Source organism: Artemia sp. Qi Xiang Cuo, chromosome 6, assembly GCF_049724085.1.
Source record: "Artemia sp. Qi Xiang Cuo chromosome 6, ASM4972408v1, whole genome shotgun sequence".
Classification (NCBI taxonomy): domain Eukaryota; kingdom Metazoa; phylum Arthropoda; class Branchiopoda; order Anostraca; family Artemiidae; genus Artemia; species Artemia sp. Qi Xiang Cuo.
The window spans coordinates 20,234,814-20,258,393 of record NC_142799.1 but is presented as its reverse complement, the minus strand read 5'-3'; the positions used below and the strand labels follow the sequence as shown (position 1 = coordinate 20,258,393).

General features: G+C 33.5%; 2 protein-coding genes across 3 annotated transcripts in view; one reads left to right on the top strand and one right to left on the bottom strand.

The window, feature by feature from the left end:
- Nucleotides 1-9,997, bottom strand: part of wap (DDB1 and CUL4 associated factor wap) — a 41,799-nt gene extending 31,802 nt beyond the window's left edge. The window contains exon 1 of the mRNA XM_089090528.1: nucleotides 9,766-9,997. Coding sequence (XP_088946654.1) covers nucleotides 9,766-9,857 — 92 coding nt within the window. The 5' untranslated portion in view covers nucleotides 9,858-9,997. The remainder of the gene's footprint in view (nucleotides 1-9,765) is intronic.
- Nucleotides 9,998-10,011: 14 nt separating this feature from the next.
- RpS25 (ribosomal protein S25) lies at nucleotides 10,012-22,657 on the top strand. 2 transcript variants are annotated; one of them, XM_089090529.1, is made up of 2 exons: nucleotides 10,012-10,152; nucleotides 22,252-22,657. In XM_089090529.1, the coding sequence occupies exon 2, from the start codon at nucleotides 22,252-22,254 to the stop codon at nucleotides 22,609-22,611; it is 360 nt and encodes a 119-aa protein (XP_088946655.1). In that variant the 5' UTR covers nucleotides 10,012-10,152; the 3' UTR covers nucleotides 22,612-22,657. The 2 variants fall into 2 exon arrangements, with proteins under 2 accessions (XP_088946655.1, XP_088946656.1); XM_089090530.1 differs by lacking the exon at nucleotides 10,012-10,152 and adding an exon at nucleotides 10,221-10,241.
- Nucleotides 22,658-23,580: the final 923 nt, after the last annotated feature.

Here is a 23,580-nt window from a genome sequence, read left to right as displayed (position 1 = left end):
AAATCAGAATCATTAAAAAATTTCATTAAAAGTTGTAAGTGATGCTTAAAAGGAAATGCTCAACTGGTCTTGTAGCTACTGGGTAACTTCAAAACACCAGCTTGACCCTTCATTTCCTAGAGAGTACATTATTTTTCCAATTTTACTTACCGACTTCTTATTTTACAGTAATTTTACAACACTAGTTGGGTGGCATTTGTTTTTTACCTATTTTTTGCTGATTTTTAACTCATATTTTTTCATTTTAAATCTGGCGTCCCCTACTACAAAAAAAACTGCATAACTGCATTTATGGAGGATGGAGGTCTGGCATCCCCTATTACAAGTCCAAAATAAGAGATTTCATTTTCACTGTAGAGGCCATTTACAGTGTTTGCAGCATGTTTGGAGGTTATTAAGATGTGAGTTTTACTTGTTTGTTATTGGTTTCTTTTGTGTTTAATTTAATTTAACTGTTTTTTTTCCCATTGATAAAGGCTCCTGGACATAGAGTGAAAATAGATGGACTTTTATTATTTAAAGTTTTTTTTCACTGTTTTATTTAAATACACCCCTTTTTTCTCTCTTAAATTCTGTAAATTGAAAAGCAGTGTGGTCTTATTAGGGTTAAGAAATTACTTAACCCTAATAAGATACAAAACAAAATACTAATGAGATTACTTATGATACAGAATGTGACCATGGGCTCAATCCTAGATGCTGCAAGGCTGTTGCAAGGGCCTTGGTTGTTGCAAAGTGTTGTTAGTCAATAGATGAGATTTCATGACACAGATAGCAGTATGTCAAATTTATTTGCAACTTTGTATGAAGGAAAGAGGGCATCCAGTATAAATGTCCAGTTATCCCTTGCAATTCCACATATAAATGCAATCCCACTATCATCACTGAAGCTGGCGGACACAGGATTTGTCCTATCGCTAGCAAGTGCGATTTAAGGTAACTTAAGGTAATAAATTACCATCAATATTTACTTTCCCTGACAGATGGAAATGTTCTTTGCTATTCCCAATGTAAAAAAAAAAAATAAAACATCATCCAGCATCATATAGGCCAATAATGTTGTTAGGCATGGTGATGGAGGAAAAAAAATATGTAATTGTATTTAACAATTTGTTAGACTAGTTGAGCATTTCTTTTTAAGCATCACTTACAACTTTTAATGCAATTGTTTAATGATTCTGATTTTCCTGGGCTTAAAGAAGCTAATGTCCCTTCATCTAGTTTATCAATTTAATTAACTTATAGGTAATTAGAGCAACTTGTAGGTAATTATTATATTGCCTCTGCATGGACAGTATGACAAAAGTTGGTGGCTTCAGGCTCTGCAGGCAATATCTGTATCTTTGGATGTTTCCAACATCTTTATCTTTGAGACCCTTCACACATTTTGTTGCCTGTCTTTGAACAGATTTGAGAGCCATCTGGTTCGTTTTATTAATTGGTGTGGTGATGCACATTCTATATTCCAATCTAGGTCTAACAAAGCTTTTATAGAGTTTAGTCAATATTGCTGGGGATCTACTAGTGGTTGTGTACTTGATGATACCAAGAGTCTGGTTAGCCCATGCTACTGAAGCACAGGTGTGGCAGTTGAATTTGAGGTCTTCATCCACAGCAACCATCAAATCTCTACCTGAGGTACTCTCAGAAATTGGTTGTCACTCAAATATTTCTTGTTCAAGCCCCTTTCCCTCTCTATTTACCTAAAGCATTTTCACTAGTATTCCTATCTTTTTTATAACTTTCTTCCCTAATATACTAAACTGAGTGGTATTTTATTTTTCAAATGGCTAATTACTTTAAACATTTTAAAAGCACTGAATTTTGCTTTGAGCCTACTCTTCTTCAGCTGTTGGTTTTGAAAACACAAATGCAATAATTTGAGGAAGATTTAAGTTTTGTTCAAGAATATTTCCTTGTGGAGAGCCACTATGCTAAATGTTTGCCAACTTAACCCCCCATGATTAAATATATACCCTGAATATTATAGGCCAAATATAATGAAATTTCCATACAATAAGTTTACAGTGAATTTGTAACTGACAATATCATTTAGCTCTGATGAAAGTGAATAAAATGTTATTGTGAAAAAAAATTTGTAGGAATTTTTGAAAAGAGCTAGAGATCCCTTGAAATGAACTTAGCAAAATTGATGTTATTTGAAGGATCTGTAGCTCTTTTTAAAAATTCTTGCATATCTGTTTTCAAAATAATATTTTACTATTAAGACTAAGGAAAATAATAATCACTACTTTTTTTTTTTTTTTTTTTTTTTTTTTTTTTTTTTTTTTAACTAATTCTACATGCAGACCCTCCTTTGCTAACCTAAACCCCAAGTAAATAAACTCATTTACAACAGCTAAATTTTTCATTCCCAACCTAAACTTCTCTTCACTTTGATGTGTATATAAAAAAGACCTTGAGTTTGTTTATTTTAGTTTTACTACCATTCAAGGCTGTATTCAGGATTCTGTTGGGGGGGAGGTGGCAATAAGAAACCGTAAAAACATATCAAAACTGTATTTATGCATCTTTAATATGTCTTTCTGTGCTGGAGAAACATTGGGGGGGAGGGGGACAATCCCCTAATCCTGCTTCCTGGTATGGTCTTGCTATCATTACTATATTTTTTTTATGTTAATCCTAAAATGACCAATAATGTTCTAAGAAAAACTTGGAGATCAAACATAACATTTTATTGGTGACAAATGTACACAATTTAGATATGACCTATACAACCAGTCTTATAAAACAGTTTGTGGTGAAGAATTGTAAGGAGCTAGCCAGCTCAATACTAACCAAAACTCTAAAAAACGGAATTTTGATACCAGTAGATATATCAAAAGAATTGGAATGGAAGCCCCTTCATAGTCAAAAAATCTTGATGAAAATCACACCATCAGATTCAGTATATCAAAGAACCCTACCATAGAGGTTTCAAGCTCCTCTGCAAAATGGTGGAATTTTATATTTTTTGCCAGAAGAAAAATCATGGAGGCGTGTTTATTTGTTGTTTTTATCCCAAGGGGTGATCGTATTGAACAAGTGGTCCTAAAACATTGGGAGAGGGCTCATTTGAACATATATTAAAAGGTTCTAGTGCCCTTTTTAAGTGACCAAAAGATTAGAGAGCAACTGGGCCCCTCCCATGCTCATTTTCCTCCCAAAATTATTGGATAAAATTTTGAGATAGGTATTTTGTTCAGTATAGTAGAAAGATCAAATAAGTATTTCTTTATGTGTAAAATGGCCCCCACAGTCTGTGGGGAGAGGCCTGTAAGTTATGAAATTTGCCTGTTGTTTACATGTAGTAGCCTATTTGTTATTGGGAAGTATAAACATCTTTTTTTTTTGGGGGGGGGGGGGGGTGTTCTTGGGATAGATTTTTATGAATAGAAGGTTCCCTGGGGCGGGCGTGTGATATTCTAGGGGAAATGTTACACGGGGGGATTTGAAATAATTACTGTATGATTTTTTTTTTTTTTTGTGTTAATTATTTTTTGCCAAATTTTTAATGTAGAGATGTTCTGGGGGAATTATCCAGGGGCTATTTTCTGGGAAATAATTTTCACGGGAGGGGGCATTTCTGGAGTGATCAAGAAACCGATTAGAGATTTAAGTCTTATTCAAATGAAAATACGAAGGATAATTTTTAGGCTGAATCATCCGCAAGTAATTTTACAGAGGGAATTCTCAGCAAAGATGGAATTGTCTGAAGGGAATTTGACAGGGGTGGGTGCACTTTATGTTGGATAAAATTTCCATGGAGGAGTTTTCCGTGAGGGGGAGGGTTCTGTTTCATAGAGGGTCAGCCAGATTCACCGGCATTATTTGAAAAACAAACAGAAATTATTCCATATATGAAGGGCTGCCCCTCCTCAATACCTTACCCTTACGCTAAAGTTTGACTGTTTACTAAAACTGAAACACTGGGGCCGTTTAATTAGAATAGGGAACTTTTTTAGAAGTGCTAACAGCTTTAGCGTAAAGATCAAGGTATTAAGGAAGAGGCAACCCTTCATATACGGAATAAATCTGCCAAAATGAACATACAATTTTTTTTTTTTTTTTATGTGGTGATGCACATTCTATATTCCAATCTAGGTCTAACAAAGCTTTTATAGAGTTTAGTCAATATTGCTGGGGATCTACTAGTGGTTGTGTACTTGATGATACCAAGAGTCTGGTTAGCCCATGCTACTGAAGCACAGGTGTGGCAGTTGAATTTGAGGTCTTCATCCACAGCAACCATCAAATCTCTACCTGAGGTACTCTCAGAAATTGGTTGTCACTCAAATATTTCTTGTTCAAGCCCCTTTCCCTCTCTATTTACCTAAAGCATTTTCACTAGTATTCCTATCTTTTTTATAACTTTCTTCCCTAATATACTAAACTGAGTGGTATTTTATTTTTCAAATGGCTAATTACTTTAAACATTTTAAAAGCACTGAATTTTGCTTTGAGCCTACTCTTCTTCAGCTGTTGGTTTTGAAAACACAAATGCAATAATTTGAGGAAGATTTAAGTTTTGTTCAAGAATATTTCCTTGTGGAGAGCCACTATGCTAAATGTTTGCCAACTTAACCCCCATGATTAAATATATACCCTGAATATTATAGGCCAAATATAATGAAATTTCCATACAATAAGTTTACAGTGAATTTGTAACTGACAATATCATTTACCTCTGATGAAAGTGAATAAAATGTTATTGTGAAAAAAAATTTGTAGGAATTTTTGAAAAGAGATAGAGATCCCTTGAAATGAACTTAGCAAAATTGATGTTATTTGAAGGATCTGTAGCTCTTTTTAAAAATTCTTGCATATCTGTTTTCAAAATAATATTTTACTATTAAGACTAAGGAAAATAATAATCACTACTTTTTTTTTTTTTTTTTTTTTTTTTTTTTTTTTTTTTTTTTTAACTAATTCTACATGCAGACCCTCCTTTGCTAACCTAAACCCCAAGTAAATAAACTCATTTACAACAGCTAAATTTTTCATTCCCAACCTAAACTTCTCTTCACTTTGATGTGTATATAAAAAAGACCTTGAGTTTGTTTATTTTAGTTTTACTACCATTCAAGGCTGCATCCAGGATTCTGTTGGGGGGGGCAATAAGAAACCGTTAAAACATATTAAAACTGTATTTACGCATCTTTTAATACGTCTTTCTGTGTTGGAGAAACATTGGGGGGGAGGGGGTCAATCCCCTAATCCTGCTTCCTGGTATGGTCTTGCTATCATTACTATATTTTTTTTATGTTAATCCTAAAATGACCAATAATGTTCTAAGAAAAACTTGGAGATCAAACATAACATTTTATTGGTGACAAATGTACACAATTTAGATATGACCTATACAACCAGTCTTATAAAACAGTTTGTGGTGAAGAATTGTAAGGAGCTAGCCAGCTCAATACTAACCAAAACTCTAAAAAACGGAATTTCGATACCAGTAGATATATCAAAAGAATTGGAATGGAAGCCCCTTCATAGTCAAAAAATCTTGATGAAAATCACATCATCAGATTCAGTATATCAAAGAACCCTACCATAGAGGTTTCAAGCTCCTCTGCAAAATGGTGGAATTTTATATTTTTTGCCAGAAGAAAAATCATGGAGGCGTGTTTATTTGTTGTTTTTATCCCAGGAGTGATCGTATTGACCAAGTGGTCCTAAAACATTGGGAGAGGGCTCATTCGAACATATATTAAAAGGTTCTAGTGCCCTTTTTAAGTGACCAAAAGATTGGAGAGCAACTGGGCCCCTCCCATGCTCATTTTCCTCCCAAAATTATTGGATAAAATTTTGAGATAGGTAATTTGTTCAGTATAGTAGAAAGATCAAATAATTATTTCTTTAGGTGTAAAATAACCCCCCACAGTCCGCGGGGAGAGGCCTGTAAGTTATAAAATTTGCCTGTTCTTTACATGTAGTATTTGTTATTGGGAAGTATAAACATCTTTTTTTTGGGGGGGGGGTGTTCTTGGGATAGATTTTTATGAATAGAATGTTCCATGGGGAGGGAGTGTGATATTCTAGGGGAAATGTTACACGGGGGGATTTGAAAGAATTACTGTATGATTTTTTTTTTTTTTTTTGTCTTAATTATTTTTTGCCAAATTTTTAATTTAGAGATGTTCTGGGGGAATTATCCAGGGGATATTTTATGGGAAATAATTTTCACGGGAGGGGGCATTTCTGGAGTGATCAAGAAACCGATTAGAGATTTAAGTCTTATTCAAATGAAAATACGAAGGATAATTTTTAGGCTGAATCATCCGCAAGTAATTTTACAGAGGGAATTCTCAGCAAAGATGGAATTGTCTGAAGGGAATTTGACAGGGGTGGGTGCACTTTATGTTGGATAAAATTTCCATGGAGGAGTTTTCCGTGAGGGGGAGGGTTCTGTTTCATAGAAGGTCAGCCAGATTCACCGGCATTATTTGAAAAACAAACAGAAATTATTCCATATATGAAGGGCTGCCCCTCCTCAATACCTTACCCTTTACGCTAAAGTTTGACTGTTTACTAAAACTGAAACACTGGGGCCGTTTAATTAGAATAGGGAACTTTTTTAGATGTGCTAACAGCTTTAGCGTAAAGATCAAGGTATTAAGGAAGAGGCAACCCTTCATATACGGAATAAATCTGCCAAAATGAACATACAATTTTTTATTTTTTTTTATGTGGTGATGCACATTCTATATTCCAATCTAGGTCTAACAAAGCTTTTATAGAGTTTAGTCAATATTGCTGGGGATCTACTAGTGGTTGTGTACTTGATGATACCAAGAGTCTGGTTAGCCCATGCTACTGAAGCACAGGTGTGGCAGTTGAATTTGAGGTCTTCATCCACAGCAACCATCAAATCTCTACCTGAGGTACTCTCAGAAATTGGTTGTCACTCAAATATTTCTTGTTCAAGCCCCTTTCCCTCTCTATTTACCTAAAGCATTTTCACTAGTATTCCTATCTTTTTTATAACTTTCTTCCCTAATATACTAAACTGAGTGGTATTTATTTTTCAAATGGCTAATTACTTTAAACATTTTAAAAGCACTGAATTTTGCTTTGAGCCTACTCTTCTTCAGCTGTTGGTTTTGAAAACACAAATGCAATAATTTGAGGAAGATTTAAGTTTTGTTCAAGAATATTTCCTTGTGGAGAGCCACTATGCTAAATGTTTGCCAACTTAACCCCCCATGATTAAATATATACCCTGAATATTATAGGCCAAATATAATGAAATTTCCATACAATAAGTTTACAGTGAATTTGTAACTGACAATATCATTTAGCTCTGATGAAAGTGAATAAAATGTTATTGTGAAAAAAAATTTGTAGGAATTTTTGAAAAGAGCTAGAGATCCCTTGAAATGAACTTATCAAAATTGATGTTATTTGAAGGATCTGTAGCTCTTTTTAAAAATTCTTGCATATCTGTTTTCAAAATAATATTTTACTATTAAGACTAAGGAAAATAATAATCACTACTGTATTCCCAAATCAGCGACAAATGCCATTTTTCTCAATAGCCTTTTTTTTATAAACCTGTTTTTAAACTTGTGGTGACTATGGACTGTTTTGAGCCTTTTTAGCTCTTTAATGGCACAAAATTGAATTTCTCCCAGAAGAAATTACTGAATTATGGACATGCATAAAAAGGCATTAAGTAATATATTCACTTTAATCCTAGCTAAATTATGTTGTAGCTGCAAATTTAATATCCTTCTGAAGAGTACCTAAGTACTCTTTTTAGGTACTCTAATCTTAGGTATTCAGCTAGTACCTAATCTTGGACAGATATTCTGATTGAAAAATAGTCTCCTAATCATAGACAGGGTTAGATAATTGTGATTGGCTGATGGATAGGACAAGACAATTAGGTATTGGCTGACTACAATCTTGGAAAACATCTGGGTTTTTTTAACATATGACTTTAGAAAAAGTTACCTCTTCAATAAATAAAAGTTCAAATGGGGATGAAATCCTTTTAATAGACAGTGAAAACTTTCACAAACAGTGATAAATTTCACAAAAATACTAGATATTTTGATCACATATGCAGTGACCATCATCAGTAGTAAAACTAAACTAAAACAATTAAAAGTTTAAACTAAAACAATTAACAGTAGTTTATATACAAAATAAAACTATGTATTGTTTAATAATCTAATTCTTTTCAAAGCAAAAGCAGAAGCTAGTCTCTTTGACCTTCTTGGATCCGGTTCATTAGCGTTGAATGAACTAATACTGAGACAGAGGTTAATTATATTGGGTGAATTGAACTTTACTCTATCAGATTTTAATAAATTATCATAGATAGAGTTCAAACCAAATTCACCCATGTCACAATTTAAAGCTATATTCCTGAATAAAATTTTCGTAATTTCAAGAGTTTTGCGAAAATTTTGCTTTAACCTTGGTCCCTAGAAATTGAAGAGACATTATGGAACAAAATAAAATGGTCTGAAAAATTAGCAAAACTCTTGAAATTAAGAAAATTTTATTCTGCAATATAGCTTTAAATTGTGACATGGGTGAATTTGGTTTGAACTCTATCTACAATAATTTATTAAAATCTGATAGAGTAAAGCTCAATTTAACCTCTGTCCAAGTGTTAGTTCATTTAACACTAATGAACCAGATCCAAGGGTAAATTTGCACATGGCACAATAATTTAGCTAGGATGAAAGTGAAAACATCATTTGATGCCTTTTTTAAGCTTTTTCATAATTCAATAATTGCTTCTGTTGCAAATTGCATCATACCCAAAGGTATTTCATTTTTGTAACCACACAACAAAGTTATCAACAGTAGTTAAGTTATTGAAAAGTTGTTAAAAACATATCACTAGTTTATAAATAAGTTGTTCAAGAGTAATATATTCCAAAAATATTTATTTATAACATCTCACACCTCATTTATTGGGCAACACAAATATAAACCCTTTTCCTAATGTTTCAAGTTTTCAAATACTGTTGACAGAAATAGACTAAATTTTGTAATTCAAAACTTTGTTGTCAACAATTCAGGGTATATATTTGCACATTAGAGTGGTGGGGGTGGCCAAATTTCATGGTAACTTCTCAGTGGACCATATAATTTAGCTAGGATGAAAGTGAAAACTTCATTTGATACTTTTTTATGCTCTTTCATAATTCATATAAAATACATTTGGGGGCTTTTTAAGGGATCCAGATACAATTTGCAACAGAAGTGATTATTGAATTATGAAAGAGCATAAAAAAGGCATCAAATGATGTAGCCTATTCACTTTCATTCTAGCTAAATTATTGTGTCATCTGCAAATTCACCAATCCAAGAAGGTCAAAGAGACTTGCTTCTGCTTTTGCTTTGAAAAGAATTAGATTATTAAACAATATTTAGTTTTATTTTAATTTGTATATTTTTGATGATGGTCACTGTATATGTGACCAAAATATCTAGTATTTTTGTGAAATTTAACACTGTTTGTGAAAGTTATCACTGTCTAGGCTATTAAAAGGATTTTATCCCTATTTGAACATTAAGGCTATTTATTCTAGAAGGTATGATACATATTTTGCAATTATTTAAATATTAAGGAGTGAATTAGCTGGCCAACTACTGGGTATCTTACCCAATACATTAACACCAATATTCTAACACCTTGCTCATCCTGAAAAAAAAGATCTGAGCATACAAAACCTAAAAGAAAAGCAACATACTACCCTAGACTATCCTCCAATAAAGATATTGGTGTTTGATATAGCATACCTAAATCTTTTATCTGGCCTCACAGACCAGTTCATGCTGTAAACAGTCCATGGGGCTTCGTATTTATAAATTTCCTTGCGCTTACTAGTCATGGTTGGGCCTGTATCCCTCCAAATCAATATAAACTGTCTCCCGTAAAAAAAAAATCGGAAAAAGAACTATGAATCGCTTAAGTCTTATATATCGCACTATCCAACAACATTGGACATTCCTCCACAACAAATAAATTCAGCAAATACATCTATTTCTTGAACAAATGTCGAATAAGACGAAAATCTACGATTAACAGATATCATATGAAATTCCACTATTATCTGTAAACCTTCGGCATCATAATCTTTTCTTCGCTAACCAAAGAAAGGTTCCGGAGTCTCGAGCTTTTGGAAGGTAATTTTTAATATTTGCCGTAAATAATATGTTATATTACCAAGCTAAAGGGATAGGGGATAGAGTTTTAGAAGCCCATTGTCTAAAAGGTTTGTGTGAAAATTTGGCTTGTCTACTTGTATTTATAGTCCAAAGTTGCAAAACTTGTTGGTTAAGGTAGCAGAATGAAATTTTCAGATATGAATCTGTAGTCGATTTTCAGCAGGATGGTGGGGTAAAGTTCTACGAAATCATATTATTGAGTTAGGAATAAAGTGAATACACCATTCGTTGTCTTTTTTTATGCTGATTACGAATATGATAAGCATTTCTATCGGAAATGAATTTCAGCCCCCCCCCCCTATATAGGCTATACCTAACCCTGAACTGGCATATATAGGTGGGGGGCTGAAATTCATTTCCGATAGAAATGATTATTATATTCGTAATCAGCATAAAAAAGGCATTGAATGGTGTATTCACTTTTGTCCTAACTCAATAATATGATTTTGTAGAACTTTACCGCGGGTGGTTCTGCCTATCTTAATAAAAGCAACCATTAGGATTCAAAGAAGTTGGGGTCAATATATACCAAATCATGTCATCGAGTTAGGACTAAAGTGAATACACCATTCAATGCCTTTTTTATGCTGATTAGGAATATAATAAGCATTTCTATCGGAAATGTATTTGTGCCCCCCCCCCCTGAGATCTGGCAATTCCGGGTTGGGTTTGGTTAGGTATAGCCTATATAGGGAGGGGGCTGAAATTCATTTCCAATAGAAATGCTTATTATATTTGTTATCAGCATAAAAAATGCATCGAATGGTGTATTCACTTTATTTGAAACTCAATAATATGATTTGGTATATATTGACCAAAGTTGGATTTCTTCATCTAGCTTAAAGTACCAAGGACACCTAAAATGAAAACTAGCCTAATTCATTAAATTGGTCAAGCTGAAGCTTACACAGCCATATAGGGTAAAAAACCAGTATCCAATTAAGCAAAATTATGTAAAACCCTCACACCTTGTTACCTAAGAAAAATTGAGAAGAATTGTATATATCAATGAATAAGCTAAAAATCTAAACTATACCTCAATATGGTTAGGCAGCATTCACAAGCTTGTCTAGCTATAATCCCATGTCTAGACATGTGTATGGCCAGAATTCAATGACTAGGATTTTCAATTACAGCCAATCAGAATGTGTCAAGTCCCACTATTTTCGTCATTTTTGTTTACATTTTTAACCTGAAATTTAGTTTTTGTTGTACTTCATTGAAGCAGTAGATCTAGGGTGAAAGACCAGTATCTGATTGAGAAACATTATGTAAAACTAAAACCCTCACATCTTGTTACCAATAAGGGATTGAGAAGAATTGTATATACCAATGACTAGCAAAGAATCTAAGTTATGCATCAATATAAGGGGCATTTTTTCCCTCATCAATGTGCTAAGATCTTACATCTTTGGTCATTTTTGTGCAAATGTCTCATCATTCTGCTCTGATCAGTCTGGGAACAATGATGAGTAGATCATCAAAGTTCTCTCATCATTGTTCTATATGGCAGAACAGTGGTGGTCTTCACACTTTTTGCTAACATCAGTGAGATGTGAGATCTTAGAACAAAGATAAGTTAAAAAACAATAATCTTTACAGAAAGATGTAAGATCTTAGTGCTAAAATACGGGCTTGTAGTTATTTATAAAGTTATTTTAGATTAAACACTTGAAATTATGAGTTTATTGATTTACCTCCAAGAACCTCTTTTCAGAAATACCAATTAGCCTATTTTGATGTATACGTCCTTTCAGTGTCTCAGGTGTTTTTTTACATATCAACAGAAAGCTGATTGACTACTGATTTTAAAAATATAACTTTTATTTCTTGATGTTTGTTCTATAGATCACAAATATCAAATATAATTTTTCCTTTTTTATTGCTTGTCAAAGCTGAGACCACATTTTGAATTTATGGTGACAAATTACTCCCTCTGGGATTAGTAAAGTGGGTGGTTGCAAACTGAGTAAGGACTGACCCAGCTCAATAGTAACAAAAACTCCAAAAAATTTGTCTCATTTTTGAAAAAAAGGGAAAACCTCCCCTAAAAGTCATAGATCCTTAATGAAAATCACACCATCAGATTCAGCATATCAGAGAAACCTGCTGTAGAGGTCATCTGCAAAAATATGGAATTTTGTAATTTTTGCCAGAAGAAAAAATTGCTTCTTTTTTTTCAGGGGTAATTGTATTAACCCATTGGTCCTAGATTATTGTAGGAGGGCTCATTCAAGTGGAAATTAAAAAATCTAGTGCCCTTTTTAAGTGACCAAAAAATGGAGGGCAACTAGACCCCCTCATATGCTCATTTTTACCCAAAGTCACCCATTCAAAATTTTGAGATAGCCATTTTGTGTAGCATAGTCAAAAACTACAATAACTATGTCTTTGAGGATGACTTAATCCCCCACAGTCCCAGGGAAGGGCAGCAAGTTACAAACTATGCCCAGTATGTACATATAGTATTGGTTATTGAGAAGTATAAAGGTGTTCTCAGGGGGAATTCTTTCTGGTAGTGGGGGGATGGATCAGGGGTTATGTGGGAGGACGTTTTCATGGGGGAAGGGGTATTGCTATGAAGAGGGCACCAGATTTCCCAGCATTATTTAAAAAAAAAACAGCCAGAAATTAAATAAAAAAACAAACAGTAACAATTACATATCTGATTGGGTTTGCCCCCTAGTCAATACCTTGCTCTTTGTGCTAAAGTTTTTGTACTTTCATAAGAGCTATTTATTCTAATTAATGGCCTTTGTGATTATGGGGTCATTCTTAAAGAATTGGAAAAAAAATTTGAATTTTAGCATAAAGAGCAAGGTATTGACTGGGGGGCAAACCCCCCTAATATATCTAATAAAAATATACAAATATAGAAGTTTATTATGTAAGATAATTTGTAAGTTATGTAGCCAATATTTATTACTAATAAAAACATTCATAAATAAAATTAAACAACTTTCAACTTAGCCAAAAAAAAGTAAAATTAATATGCAAATTTTGTTTTAATTATTCATGTATGGTGAACCAAAATCAAAACCTGCATTAATTTTAAAATATTCAGAAGTTAAATAAAAAAACAAGATTTTGTAACTGAAAGTAGGGAGCAACATTAAAACTTAAAACAAGCATAAATTATTCCATATATAAAAGGGGCTGTCCTCTCCTCAATGCCTTGCTCTTTACACTAAAGTTTTTTATTCTTTTAAAAAATAGTTGTGAAAAAGAGTCAAACTTTAGCGTAAAGAGTGAGGTGTTGAGGAGAGGACAGCCCCTTATAAGAATTGTCTTTATCTGTTCTGTAACTGTAATTAGTACAGAACAAGTTTTCCAATATGATAGTTAAATTGAATTTATTAACAATAATATAGAGCATGGCAGAATAATATATTTATCAATACTCAAGGGGAGTAAAGCAATCTTTTTGTTTTCCAATGAAAATAGATTTTAAAAATGCATTCTTTAATGGAAAGTTTTTCTTTAAATATAGATAAAAGGGTGAAAAATTTAGAATAACCATGGGCAACCCTTTTGGGGAAGGATAGGGATGCCCCATCTAGAAATAAAAAATACTTTTTAGAATATTTTTATTGAAAATGCAAATTATCCCACTGAAAAAAGTGAAAAAACAACAAATTAGCTTTCCAACAGATATATAAAAACTGATGCCCCCCCCCTCCACTTTTTTACATTTTAGTAAAGTGAAAAATGAGTACCATAAAGGTAAAAGTTAGTTTTTGGTGATATTTTGACTAAACAATATATCAATATTTTTGCATTCAATATAGCAATTTCAATATTTCTGGTGATGTTTTTTGCTCAGACTAACTTAAAGGTTTGGCAAAATTCAATCACAAAATTTGCAATTAAAGATTATTTTGCACCTTTTTTTCCAAATTTGAACAAAATAAAAAAACTTCCATTATATGAATGAACATTATCCTACATAAACCCTGGTTTGGGACTACTTGGGTTCAGGATAAAGAAAAATACACTATTGGCTATTTTTGGCTATTCAAATCAGCAATATGTCAATATTTTCTCCTGAGAATTGGTTCAGCCTTTCAGTGATTAAATAAAAAAATCATTTTTTCAACTGAAAACAAGGAGCATCATTAAAATTTAAAGAGCATAAATTTTGCCATATATAAGGGAAAAACCCCTCCTTAATACTTTGCTCTTTGTGTCAAAGTTTTTTTTGTATTTTGAAAAATCTCCTGACTAATTAAACAGCTCTTGTGTTTCAGTTGTTTTTAAATAATTGGTACAAAAAGTGAAAATTAATGTAAAGAGTGAAGTATTGAGGATGGGATCCACTGTTGTATATGGGATCATTTCTGTTTGTTTTAATGCTGCTCATTACTTTTAGTTGAAAAATTTGTTTTTTATTTAATTTTTGATCGTTTTTCAAGTAACACCAGAAAATACACATTTTCTTGCCATTGACAATCTGGGGCCCCCCCCCCCCCCCAAGAAAAGTCCTCCTTGGAAAGTTTCTCCCGCGTAAGATCCTCCTTCTCCCAGACAATTCTGTCACTGCTAAAAATTCTCCATAAAAAAAAACCTATTCAGACAATTTTGCCAGGAAAATTATTTTTAGCCTATTTTTGTTTGAAAATAAACACTTGTTTTCATTTTAATTCCTAATTGTTTTTCAAATCATGCTGGAAATCTTTCCTCTGCAGAAAGTTTTTCCTGAAAATTCTACCCTCCCAATGTCTCAATGGAAGGTTTGTCCCACGTTCCCCCATGAAGAATCTCTCCTGTGGAAAATCAACCCCCTCCCCACCATGGCAATATCTACCACACAACTTACACTCCTTTGGAAATTGTACCTGGCTATTTTCCCAGAATATCTTCAAATGTTGAATTGGAAAAAGAAAATAGGTAAAATAAAATGAATTTTGTATAAGAATTCTGGTAAATTCCCCCAAGTATATTCCCTTTGAAAGTTCATCCCTGTAAACTTACCTCTCCATGGTAAATGCTCCCATTGGAACCCCCCTCCTGCAGAAAAATCACCCTCCCCAAAAAATGTCTTTACTTCCCAATAATAAATTCTATATGTAAACACAGGACAAATTTCAAAAGTTACAACAGTTTCCCCAGGGACTTACAGGGTTGTGTCATCCCCAGAGGCATGATTACTTGACTTTCAACTATGCTGATCAAAATGGCTGTCTCAAATTTTTGATTAGATGACCTTGGGGAAAAGGAGCACAGGATGGAGAGGGAATCTAGTTACCCTCGAATCGTTTTGGTCATAAAGTAGAGATCTAGAACTGTTATTTCCATTCAAGCAAGCCCTTTCCCAGTCTTCTATGACCATTGGTTCAATATGATCACCCTTGCAAAAAAAAAAGGAAGGGAAAAAAACTAATAAACTCAGATCCATGATCTTTCTTTTGGCAAAGATTACAAAATTTTACATTTTTGCAGACAAAAGCTAGTACAGTATGATTTTCTGACATGCCAAATCTGATGGTGTGATTTTTATTAAGATGCTTTGACTTTTTAGTTTTTCAGGCTTGTAGATTTTGATGAGTGCATGTAACCTGATGAATTTTATACATCTTGAGTCGGCATAAAAGCCAATTCATTTGATGTATCTATTGTTATCAAAATTCCATGTTTTAAAGCTTTGGTTTTTACTGGGCTGTAGTGTTGGGCAATATTGATATATCTATATATCAGACCAAATATTGATATTGTATATCTACAAATTTTTCAGCATACATCTTTGAGATTTTTTGCAGGTTTGAATTCTTTCATCTATAATTGATTTGATTTATCCTTATCTTACATCTTACCCTGGTATCTTTTTCACAAGAATTCACTTTCAGTTCCAGAGTCATATACGTGTGAATTATTACCAACTGAGAATGAAAAGTTCACAACAAATGATGTTATAATGAAAAGTTTGGATATTGAATGTTATTAATTAAAAAAAAACTTTCCACCGAATAAGTTTTTCAAAAAAAAGTAAAGAACTCCATTAAACAAAAAATGAGCAAAAATAAAATCAAATAATCTATCAAGCGTGAAACCACCACAAATCAGCATCAATAAATAAATGAAACCCAAAACAAGCAGAAATTAACGTAAGTTGGGCTTAAAACCCCTATACCTTCCCAAGGCCAGAACATAATTTGCACTTTACTGAAAAAAATATAAATTTTTTTGGTTTTATAACTTTAATAAATCAAATAAGATTAACATTTAGATTACTAAATATCAGTATATGTATATTAAACTGACAATGCACATTCATTTGTATTTTTTCAGTAAAGTGCAAATTTTGTTCTGGCCTTGGGAAGGCATTGTATGGATGAATCCATTTTCTTGAAACTAAAGACTTGCTACTGAAAATCTGGAGAGCTGTGGCAGATGTAGCTGCTGACAAAGCTTGCCTTGCAATGACTGCTGAAACTCAGTGATGTGATTTTCCCCCCCTCCAAATGGCTGAATCACAGGAACTAGATTCAGCACATGCATCTGGTGATAGATTCCTAGATAGCACAGCTTTAAAACATGCCTCCTCTCTCCATGCCTATTTTACCCTAGAATACCAAGCAAGATAGTCAGATGTTCTCATCTGGCACCATGAATTCTGAATTTCCTGGTCAACTAAAATAGAATATACCTGTTTGTATACCTCTCCTACTTGCTAACCCCTACCCAGTACTATATTCCATTTACCCAACATTCCACACAAATCCAAAATTGCCTTAATCTGCCTCATCCTCAAACAAATTCTTCTGTCTAACAAAGACTCTACCAATGCTTTCCTCATTAACCTATGCTTTTCTATACTTACCCTTCTTTTGCAATACTTCAGCATTTTTACAAACCTCCTACTTCTTAACAACAAAATTCTCAAATCACCTTTAATGACTAAGTTATTGAACCTCTCACTTAAAATATATCAATATATCTTTCTATCTCCAAGACCTACTGACCTGAAGGGGCTACTTGTACCCATTTCTATTACCCTGTTCTTTTTTTTTTTTTTTTTTTTTTTTTTTTTTTTTTTTTTTTTTTTTTTAACTAATTCTACATGCAGACCCTCCTTTGCTAACCTAAACCCCAAGTAAATAAACTCATTTACAACAGCTAAATTTTTCATTCCCAACCTAAACTTCTCTTCACTTTGATGTGTATATAAAAAAGACCTTGAGGTTGTTTATTTTAGTTTTACTACCATTCAAGGCTGCATCCAGGATTCTGTTGGGGGGGGTGCAATAAGAAACCGTTAAAACATATTAAAACTGTATTTACGCATCTTTTAATACGTCTTTCTGTGTTGGAGAAACATTGGGGGGGAGGGGGTCAATCCCCTAATCCTGCTTCCTGGTATGGTCTTGCTATCATTAATATATTTTTTTTATGTTAATCCTAAAATGACCAATAATGTTCTAAGAAAAACTTGGAGATCAAACATAACATTTTATTGGTGACAAATGTACACAATTTAGATATGACCTATACAACCAGTCTTATAAAACAGTGTGTGGTGAAGAATTGTAAGGAGCTAGCCAGCTCAAAACTAACCAAAACTCTAAAAAATGGAAATTTTACATCAGTAGATATATCAAAAGAATTGGAATGGAAGCCCCTTCATAGTCAAAAAATCTTAATGAAAATCACATCATCAGATTCAGTATATCAAAGAACCCTACCATAGAGGTTTCAAGCTCCTCTGCAAAATGGTGGAATTTTATATTTTTTGCCAGAAGAAAAATCATGGAGGCGTGTTTATTTGTTGTTTTTCTCCCAAGGGGTGATCGTATTGACCAAGTGGTCCTAAAACATTGGGAGAGGGCTCATTCGAACATATATTAAAAGGTTCTAGTGCCCTTTTTAAGTGACCAAAAGATTGGAGAGCAACTGGGCCCCTCCCATGCTCATTTTCCTCCCAAAATTAATGGATAAAATTTTGAGGTAGGTATTTTGTTCAGTATAGTTGAAAGATCAAATAAGTATTTCTTTATGTGTAAAATGACCCCCACAGTCTGTGGGGAGAGGCCTGTAAGTTATGAAATTCGCCTGTTGTTTACATGTAGTATTTGTTATTGGGAAGTATAAACATCTTTTTTTTGGGGGGGGGGTGTTCTTGGGATAGATTTTTATGAATAGAATGTTCCATGGGGAGGGAGTGTGATATTCTAGGGGAAATGTTACACTGGGGGATTTGAAAGAATTACTGTATGATTTTTTTTTTTTTTTATTTTTTTTTGCCAAATTTTTCATGTAGAGATGTTCTGGGGGAATTATCCAGGGGCTATTTTCTGGGAAATAATTTTCACGGGAGGGGGCATTTCTGGAGTGATCAAGAAACCGATTAGAGATTTAAGTCTTATTCAAATGAAAATACAAAGGATAATTTTTAGGCTGAATCATCCGCAAGTAATTTTACAGAGGGAATTCTCAGCAAAGATGGAATTGTCTGAAGGGAATTTGACAGGGGTGGGTGCACTTTATGTTGGATAAAATTTCCATGGAGGAGTTTTCCGTGAGGGGGAGGGTTCTGTTTCATAGAGGGTCAGCCAGATTCACCGGCATTATTTAAAAAACAAACAGAAATTATTCCATATATGAAGGGCTGCCCCTCCTCAATACCTTACCCTTTACACTAAAGTTTGACTGTTTACTAACTGAAACACGGGGGCCATTTAATTAGAATAGGGAGCTTTTTTAAAGTGCTAACAGCTTTAGCGTAAAGATCAAGCTATTAAGGAAGAGGCAACCCTTCATATACGGAATAAATCTGCCAAAATGAACATGCAATTTTTTTATTTATTTATTTTTTTATGTACAGTGAGCCAAATTCGAGCCTGCATTAGTTGAAAAACGTTCAGAAATTAAATTTAAAAAAAACGGTTTTTTAAGCGAAAGTAAGGAGCAACATTAAAACTTAAAACAAACAGAAATTATTCTGGATATGAAAGGGGCTGTACCCTCCTCAACGCCTTGCTTGTTACACTTAAGTTTTTATTATTTTAAAATATAGAGTTGCTACAGAGTCGAAATTTAGCATAGAGTGTTGAGGAGGGGACAGCCCCTTTCATATATGGAACAATTTCTGTTCGCTTCAAGTTATAATGTTGCTCTTTACTTTCAGTTAAAAAAATCAATTCTAGAGATTAAAACTTAGCTTTCTGTGCTTTTCTCCAATGAAATTTCTTTTTAATGTCTTCTTTGAGGATTTTTCTGTAAGGGCAAGAATTTTCAAGGTAGAAATTCTTTCCTGGAGCAACTTTTCATTCCATCACAGAGCAAGGGGGAAATCGGTCTAAATTTTCCCTTGGAGTTTTTTTTATGGCATGATTTAAGAAAAAATTAAATTCAATAAAAATAAGTTTTTTTTAAATGGAAATAGGAGAATTTTCAAGAGAGAGTTGTCTGTAGAGCATCTTCAGCAAGGAAAAAATTATATGGGGAATTTTGCATGGCTGTGGAGGGATATTTTATACAGAGTGGAAGCGTGTTTCTTGGCAATATTTGAAAAAACAATTGGAAATTGAATATAAACAACTAGTTTTTACAACTGAATCCAAGGAGCAGCATTAAAACTGAAATAAACCAAAAATCATTCTTTATATGAGGAGTAACCAACCCTGTGCTTAATATCTACTGCCCTTTCCTAAATACCTTGCTTTTTACACATAAGTTTGACTTTAGCTCCAAAACTATAAGAACAACTCCTGAAACACAAGGCCCATTAATTTGAAAAATGAATGTTTTATATAGTTCTAAAATATTAGCATAAATATTAAGGGACTGAGGATGGGGCGGCCCATTGCCTCTTATGCAGAATGTAAACTTGAGTGAGTGGCACATAATACACAAGTAGCAAACTCTCCCCTATGGAAATAAAATTCTCAAATTTGGAAAGCCTTATTTTCCACGGAGGGGGGGGGGGGTAAACGCCGGCCACCAAATATTTGGCATATTAGATAGATAGATAAGTGTATTTTAAAGCCAAATATACAGCTATGAACACAGTAAAATCACATAATGAAAGGCACAAATAACATAAGCTTTGATGAGCGATCATCATAAAACCCTTGAATGAAACACTACATTAACCTAATAATACTACTTAATACTATGAATGGCATATACCTATAAAGAATTGTTTTTCTGAACTGTCCAAATACTTTACCCCCTGGTAAATACCCCCCCCCCCCCTTGTGGAAAAGAAGGCTTTCAAAATTTCAGAATTTTATTTGAGTTTTTTTGTAGGGGGAAGGAGTTTAGTGACAGAATATATGGGAAATATATAATATTTGGGCTATATATTTGCATGTAAGGGGAAGGGTTAAAGTATTTGGATAGTTAGAAGTCAGTAAACGATTCTTACTTCATAATATGCAGAATAATTGTACCTTCTTTACCCCCCCCCCCCTAATGTGCAAATTTATAGCCCAAATTTGTTTCTAAAGTGACAAAGAAACCAGTTTGTTCTCGAGTTTTACACATCATAATCTTGCGTCATTGGCATATAATACACAAGTATCAGATCTTTTCATGGAGAGAGAACTTTAACGTAAAGAGCAAGGTCTTGAGGTGGAGGCAACACCGAGTAAAGAAAATGTGCAGAAATGAAGTCAAATAATCTTCAAAGTTAAAACTATTTAGTATAATAGACAAAAATAAAGATATAAAATATTTTTTATATGAAAAAGATTATGTCAATAAAAAAGGAATGGAAATTAATATAAAAAAGTTTTTCCACTAAACAAGTTTGTCAAAGAATAGTAAACAGGCTCGTTAAGCCAAAAATGAGCAGAAATAAATTAAAATAGTTTTTGAAGTGTAAAAACTACCACAAATCACCATAAATAAATGAATTGAACCAAAAACGAACAGAAATTACAATAAATAACCTATTCAAACTCAAAATAGCAACAATTAGCATTAGTAGGGCTGATAATCCCCACACCTCCTCAACACCAGAACATAATATGCACTTTACTGAAAACAAAATATGTTTTAAATGTTTTCACTTTTTTGACTTCAACAAATAAAGAAATATTAAAGCTATAAGGAATAGATATCAGAATATGTATATTAAATTAGTAAAGTGCAAATTGTTTTCTCGTCTGAAGATGACATGGGTGTTGTCAGCCATACTCCATTTAATTTCTGCTCGTTTTGACTTTGACTAGGCTATCTATTGTAATTTCTGTTAGTTCTGGGTTTCATTTATTTGTTAATGGTGATTTGTAGTAGTGGTGACTTGGAAGATAAGAAAAACAAACTCAGAAGTTGACAACACTTTTGTCAGTAAAAACAAACAATTTTGAATATGTTGGTTATTTCTGGTGTGTAAATTCCTCTTTTTCCCGTTCCTTAGCACTTTTCAACAAAACTAAAAAAAACTCAAATAAAAAATAAAAGTTTCAAATTTAGAAATATTATTTTCCACAGGGGAGGGGGGGGGAGCGTATTTGTCGGGGGTTAAACACCCCCCCTCCTTCACTATATTCATTTATGTTATTTACAGTGCTCATGGCTGTATATTTTGCTTTAAAATGCACTTATTTATCTATCTATATAATATTCAGAATAATTGTACCAAACACATTTTGCTTGCAGATCCGCTATAATTTACCCCCCCCCCCCCCCCCTAATATGCAAATTTATAGCCCAAATTTATTTCTAAAGTAACAAAGAAACTAACGAAAAAATACGGCGTGTTTTCGAATTTTACACAGTGTAAACTTGAGTGTGTGGCGCTTAATACCAAAATTCTGTCCCCCTACAGAAATTAACAAAATAAAATTCTCAATTTGGAAAGCCTTACTTTCCATGGGGGGTGGTATTTTTCAGAAGGGGTTAAATGCCTAGAACCGATTTAAAATAATATGCTGTGCATTTGGCTTTTTCTTTAATGTGTGAAGATGTAAAAGGTATGAATGGAACACAAACCTCTCAGGGTTTGAATGCAAATTCCATTGTTAGTTATACATTTTGTGTGTAAATGAGGGTACCATGTTCTTGGTTGGGTCATTGTGCTTTCAATTGTTTTTAAAATATGTTTTATATTTATAGATGGCGCCCAAAAAGGATACCAAGTCTTCCAAGACCCCATCTAAATCAGCACCAGCAAAGAAGAAGGAGGGAGGAGGTGGCAAGGCCAAGAAGAAGAAGTGGTCTAAAGGAAAAGTCAGGGACAAACTCAACAATCTTGTCCTCTTTGACCAGTCTACCTATGATAAACTTTTGAAAGAAGTCCCTTCGTACAAGCTGATCACACCTGCTATTGTCTCTGAAAGAATGAAGATCAGAGGCTCTTTGGCCCGCCACGCTTTAGAAGATATGGCTGCAAAGGGTTTGATCAGGTGTGTGGTGAAACATTCTGCTCAGCAGATCTACACCCGAACAACCAAAGCTGAAGAAGCTGCAGCATAGTTTTGTACCAACTATGAGAAAATAAAGACAAAAAAATATATATAGATTCTTGTTACTGCATAATATTAACTTAGGTCAAAGTCTAAATTCAGAATCAGAATACATTATGGGAATTTTTATGGTTTCTTGTATAGATTCTTGTTACTGCAGCATTTAACTTAGGTCAAAGTCCAAATTCAAATTAGAATATTATGGGAAGTTTCATGGTTTTTAAATAAATGTAAGGTGTTTTTGGCTCTGATGTATTGATTGATGAATTCAAAATAAAGAAAGCTCAAATTATAGTGTTCATGGAGGTAAAATTATCCTCTCAATCTCCTTCTGATCAAATATTGGTTTTAAGGGCATATTCCACTAAGAAAATTTGAAAATGATGCCACGGTCATGTAGGACCAGATCTTTGAACTCCTAGGAGGCAGGATTTTTTCAAATTTCTGACCTTGATGATGGTTTCTGAGAGGGTAAACATACAGGAAGGCTTTACTCCTTTGTAGGGATTTTAAAATCCTTGGTCTGTGAGGGAAGCGGTTCAAGACCTGGTGCTGCTGGTTATTTGGTTTGGAATTGGGGTCACTGGCATGACTCTATGTTTAGCCATAGTTGACCCAGTCCTAATTGGGTATCTAGAGAAATCTGTGGAAAGTAAACAGGAAGGGGGCACGTCATGGCCAAGGGGCCATGAAACAGAGATCAGCACCATTGGTAGGGACTGTAGAGTTAAATACTGTATTCTTTACCTTACCATAATACTCCCTGTCTATCCGTGTAAAGTAAATTCTATTACACATAATCTTCTTAAAAAGAAGGAGCAGGCAAATCTCATAGCTAACAGGGCCATGAAATGTACTATAATTACAATTCACAATCAAATGTGAATTTATGATGATATATAACCTTGCTTTCTTTTCACTTTCATATTGTATTACAGAAGTACAACGTCTGAAGTGTTGGTACAAGTCTGAAATCTAT